Source organism: Excalfactoria chinensis, chromosome 15, assembly GCF_039878825.1.
Source record: "Excalfactoria chinensis isolate bCotChi1 chromosome 15, bCotChi1.hap2, whole genome shotgun sequence".
In the NCBI taxonomy this organism is placed as follows: Eukaryota; Metazoa; Chordata; class Aves; order Galliformes; family Phasianidae; genus Excalfactoria; species Excalfactoria chinensis.
Genome location: NC_092839.1, coordinates 2,118,149 through 2,123,569, shown reverse-complemented (window position 1 = coordinate 2,123,569; position 5,421 = coordinate 2,118,149). Strand labels below are relative to the sequence as shown.

General features: G+C 63.9%; 1 protein-coding gene across 2 annotated transcripts; it reads right to left on the bottom strand.

Annotated features, from left to right (window-relative positions):
* Positions 1-1,648: 1,648 nt before the first annotated feature.
* Positions 1,649-5,421, bottom strand: E2F1 (E2F transcription factor 1). 2 transcript variants are annotated; one of them, XM_072349782.1, is made up of 7 exons: positions 5,189-5,421; positions 4,809-4,899; positions 4,238-4,457; positions 3,930-4,082; positions 3,666-3,780; positions 3,369-3,570; positions 1,649-2,821 (listed from the first exon to the last, which is right to left on the bottom strand). In XM_072349782.1, the coding sequence occupies exons 1-7, from the start codon at positions 5,378-5,380 to the stop codon at positions 2,574-2,576; spliced, it is 1,221 nt and encodes a 406-aa protein (XP_072205883.1). In that variant the 5' UTR covers positions 5,381-5,421; the 3' UTR covers positions 1,649-2,573. The 2 variants fall into 2 exon arrangements, with proteins under 2 accessions (XP_072205883.1, XP_072205885.1); XM_072349784.1 differs by having other exon boundaries at positions 3,378-3,570; positions 5,189-5,419.

Sequence of the window (5,421 nt, the reverse complement as noted above, 5' to 3'; positions counted from 1 at the left end):
GGAGCTCCGGTTGGTCGCGCTCGGTGATTGGCAGCTCGGAATCGAGCCTGTGATTGGCGGAGAGGTACGAGGCGGGGCGGTGCTGCGGGGAGCGCGGGGGCAGCGGTCGCCTCAGTGTCGGCGGCCGTGGGTGGCCGCGGTGTGACCGTGTGGGGGCGGGGCGGCCGCAGTCAGCACGGAACGGGCCCGGCCGGTTCGTTACGGCCGCAGTGCGGTTCCAATTGACCCAGCGAGGCACCGAACGGCTCCGTGTCTCCCTCGGTACGTCCCCAGCGTCGCAGTGAGGGTTCGGGGCAGCCTCAGTCATCCCAGCGCGGCCTCAGTCGGCTCACTGTAACCCCGCTGTGGGCCCAGCAAGGCCCCAGTTGCCCCACAGCAGCTGTGTGGGCCGCGGCCACGGGCTGGAAACAGCCGGGACATCTCCACAGGATGCGGGAGCTGAGACAGGCTGCGGGGCTCAGCAGGGACCCCCAGGACCAGGTGTGCGGTCCCTTGTGGGCCCTCATGCACAGCTGGGCAAGAGCTCCTCAGCCGTCCTATATTGCTGCAGAGCCGGGCTGCCTCCCACCCTGCGGGGCTGCAGATCCACGTTCACCGCATCCCTTGTGCTCGTCAGAAACAAGGACTCCTACACGAGCTCTCGGCTCCTTCCCCAGCAATCCAAAATAGAATCGGGGAAGCCCTTCAGCTGCACCGTGACTCATCCTCGGGACACAGCAGTTATTTTTGCAGCACGATGCACTGCTCCGGAGATGGGCTGCATGGCACATGGGGACAACATCTGCCCCTGCTCTGCAAGAAGCAGGTACCCCAGGGCTCAGCTCCATGCTGCTGTGGGTCAGCTGTTGCAGGGAAAAGCAGTGCTGCCCCCACACGCTGCAGCCAGCAAGAAGGCAGGTGGGATCCCTGCCTTAAATAAAGCAGGGAGCCAACACAAGGAGGGGATAAGTATTCGCTGTATGTGTTGTATGTCCATCCAGGCTGGGCTTGGCAGTCCTGCACTCCCAGCTGGGGTTGCTTTGTCAGCAAACATCTCTGAACTTTCACAGGGGATTCCTGTCTGCAACCTGCAACCTTCCAGAGCTCAGCCAGCCCCCAGCGGCTGCCTGCTTTGTAAGCAGGAGAGGAGGATGCTCCATGGCCACCAGCTTCTCCAGAACCCACCTCCACAGGGCAGAGAACAGAGGGAACAGCAACAGCCCCGGAGGTAAAGCAGCCCTCCAGCCCACACTCAGCTCATGGCTCAGCCCCAGGAGCCACAAGGACACCGTGCCTACCTCAGCAGGGCCACACAGGGCACGGCCCCAAACTGGGCTCCAAACAGCTCTGAAGCCTGAGCAGGAACAGAGGGGTTATTATGCAACGCAGGCTGGAGTAAAATATTTATCAGAGTTTAAATAAGTAACACGCAGGAAGCCAGGCAGAAAGAAAGAAGAGTGACAGACAAAGAGGGGAAGGAAGTGGTTCATCTCTTATCACCACCAGAATGGGGCACAGCTGCCCTCGGCCCCACTCCAGGACTGTCCCCAATGTCTCCTACCATGAGGGAGTTTCCCTGTGGGACAGTGGCACATCTCCCAGCACCCACGCTGGGATACCTGCCTGGTGCTGAGGCTGCTCACAGCCCAGTCACAAAGTGAAGGCCACAGTCAGTAGAAACCTTTATTAAACACGAAGCTCAGCGGAACACAAGCTTGTTAAAGGCAGTAAGTGAAAGTGCGGCTCCAGCCTGGCCCCGGGATCCCTCCATCCTCCCCTGCAGCCCCTTGAAGCCAGGGAGGAGGAAACAAACCCAAAACGTACTCAGCCTGAAGGGCTGCGCAGGAAATTAAAGAGAAAGCCTGGAGACAACATTTGGTCCTCACTGGAGCTTAGGGGTACACACACATTCCCCATCCTCATAACATCCTGGGGACACCCCCAGCCCGCCCCAACCTTCTTCCCGCAGCCATCTGATGCCTGCAGCTCTGGGGCCAGCAATACCCTGCCGGGACCCTCCTCCTGCACCATCTCCCCCAGCACCCACTCCTGCTGTCCCGGGAGAGCCCCTCATGGCATAAATAATAAATAAATACCCCGCAGAGCTGGCCCCTCCCAGCACAAGGAAACCTCCCGGCACCCCCCAGACCACCACAACCACCCCCCCGACCCCTCCCGGGAAACTAAACGCTGTCCCCAAGGAACAATAATAAATTAATCCAATCTATACACAGGACTGCTTAAAGCTCTGCCACGGGCACCCTGTGGCTGCCCGCAGTGGGTAGGGGGGGGGAGGGGACACCCAATGGGGACCCCTTGCTCCCCAGCATCCTCCTCTTGGGACAGGAGCAGCCCCCAGTGAGGGCTCAAGCACCGAGCTGGGCTCTGTCCCATCACGGCGCGGAGATGCCGGATAGGAAGGAAGAAAATATTGCAGAGGGGACGGATGGAGGGGGGCCCAGGGCTGCTGCAGCACAGGGAGCCCAGCAAGGCACCAGAGCCACACCAAGGCACAGGGCACCACGTTGCTGTCCTCAGCCCTGCCTGCGTCCCCCCCTTGGCAGTGGGATAGCTTCTGAAATCAGGACAGAGACTCAGAAGTCCAAGTGCGTGAAGTCCCCAAAGTCACAGTCAAAGAGTTCACTGATGCCCTCACCCTCCTCCAGGCCGAAGTGGTAATCCTGTGGCTGTGGTGGTGACAGTGCAATGAACTCATCCGCCAGGAAGCCCGGGAAATCGTCCTTGCCCTGCTCCAGGAGGGTGTCCATGGAGGCCAGCGGTGACAAGCTGACATCCTCTGTGGAGCACTTGGTGGGCAGTGCCGTGCCTGGTAGCAGTGCTTCTGTGGGGACAGAGCGAGGCTGTCAGCCCCACAGCACACACCAGAACTGCGGGACTCGGAGCCGCCGAGGCCATGTAGATGGTACACAAAGCATCAGGAGAGATCAGAAACATCCAGGCAGCATGACCCAGACCACTTGTTGGGTGGTGGGACAAAGAGGGACAGTGTCCTTTCCTGAGCAGAAAGCTCCAGGGCTGTCTCTGCCAAGCCTGGGTAAGAGCAGAGCCCACAGCTGGGTGGATCACAGAATACCCCAGTTTAAAAAGGACTCGCTCATAAAGATCATTGAGTCCAACTACTTGGCACTGCATGATGAGAGCATGGAGGTCGGGCTCCTCCTAACACACAGCCAAGACCTCAGCCCTGTGCTGCATGCAGCCCTGTAACCTCGTGCTCCTGGAACCAGAACAACGGTGATAACCCTGTCCCCACACCACAGAGCCCAGGCATGGCCCCCATCCCATCCCATCCCATCCCATCCCATCCCATCCCATCCCATCCCATCCCATCCCATCCCATCCCATCCCATCCCCAGCCCCTTCCCCACCTTGCTCACCAGGCAGCAGCATGTTGACATCCTGAGTAGGATGCAGGAGCGGGGAGGCTCTCTGCTGCGATGAGCCAGGGGACAGCTCCTCAGCAGGTGCCTTGAAGGGGCTCTTGACGGGGCTGCAGACCCCTGAGCTGTCCTCGGGGCAGAGGAACACGTCGATGGGGCCCTGAGTGCTTTTCACGGAGACCTGGAAAGCCTGGGGACAGGAGGGACACGTGGGACAGGGAGGGACACGGTGGAGCTGTACCGAGGGCTGTGAAGATCCACAGGGAGGACAGACCCCTCACTCACCTCTGCTGGGTCAGAGACTTGCAGCTGGGTCTCTGGGGGTGCCTTGATAACCATCACCATTTGCTCAGAGGGGTCCACAATGCTCCGGAGGTCCTGGCAGGTGACGTAGGCTGCGGTGTGGTGGGTCAAGGAGCAGACACGGGGACACATTCACACACAAAACCCCACACAGTGACCATAAGTGCCAGAGGGGGGGGGAGGGCTCCATTCCCCAACAGCTCTCCAGCCCAGCCAGCCCCATCCCGGCCCCGCACCGAAGGATATTGCTGGTTGGAGGGATCCTCGGTGAGCAGCCGCAGCTGCACCGTGCACGTCTGGATGAGATCGTCCAGCTGCCGTTCTGCTGCCTGCAGATCCCGCAGCTCCTTCTCCAGCAGCTGCTGTCGGCTGGAGGCCCCCGCGGCCGCCTGGCTGCCCCTGGGGTACACAGGGCTGTCACCCCCAGCACGGACATCCCACTGCTGCCATCACCTCCCGATCTCAGGGTGGAACCCAACCACCAGCACTGCTCCCTCCCTCCACCCAACCCTGCCAGCTTCGGTGTTTCTTCCCCCCAGCCCTGAGGGACCTACAGCCACTGGATGTTGTTCTTGGACTTCTTGGTGATGAGCTGGATGCCCTCCAGGACATTGGTGATGTCGTAGATGCGCCTCTTCTGCACCTTCAGCACCTCGGCCGCCCAGTTGAGATCCACCACCCCGTCGGGGGATTGGCTGAGCAGCTCCAGGAAGCGCTTGGTGGTGAGGTTCAGCGAGGTTTCATAGCGGGATTTCTCCCCAGGAGACTTTGCCCCTGGTGGGGACAGGTGCAAGATTCAGCCGTGGGGCCCAGGGCAGCCCCGGCACTGCCACACCTCGCAGGTGAGCAGCACCCCGACAGCTGCCGCCTGGCGGCAACGGGAAGCTCGGGGGATGGGTGGGATGGGGGGGATTGGGTGGGATGGGTGGGATGGGTGCTGCAGGGCCCCGCGACTGAGAGCTGACAGCGAGCAGCCAGGCAGGGCCCGCCGCTCCCACGGGGACGGCAGATGGCAGAGGTGAAGAGGGAGGTGACGGGGCCCGTCCTGAAGGGAGAGGCTGAGCCGGCACGGCGCCCGCAGCCGGGCTTAGGCTGGCGACGCGGCGGGGAGGGCCGCGGCCGTACCTCTGCCGGGGATCCGTGCCCTGCCGCGGGCCGCGGGCAGACTGTCGGCTAGGTACTGGTGATCCGTCTCCAAGTCCAGCTTCCGCTTCACCTGCGGGACAGGCCGTCCTCAGCGCGGGGACAGGCAGGCCCGGCCCCGGCCTGTGGGGGCAGCCCCGCGCAACGGCGCGGCCGGGCGGAAGGCGGCCTCGGCGGCGGCTTCCGGAGCGGCGGTGCCCCGCGCGGCTGGGCCCTGACAAGGGGGAGGGGGGGGGGGAAGGGGCCGCTCCCGCCGGCCCGTCCCGCGCGGGCACCGCGGCGAACCGGCCCCGCCCGGCGTCCCGCGCCGCTCCGGCTTAGCCCCGCCGCCCCCCGCTCCCTCCCCCCGTCCCGCGGGTTACCGGCGGGCGGCCCAACGTGGGGCGGCGCGGCGCGGGGCCGGGGCGGGAGGGCTGCGGCGTGGCGAAGAGCAGGAGGTCGGCGTCGGAGCGGCAGCCGCCCGCGGGCTCCTCGGAGGCCGAGACGATGAGGAGGTGCGGGGAGGCGCCGCCCAGCAGCGCCGCCAGCCCCGCCGCGCCGCCCGCCGTAGCCATGGCTCAGGTGACGGGCGGCGCGGGGCGCGGGGCCGCGGCCG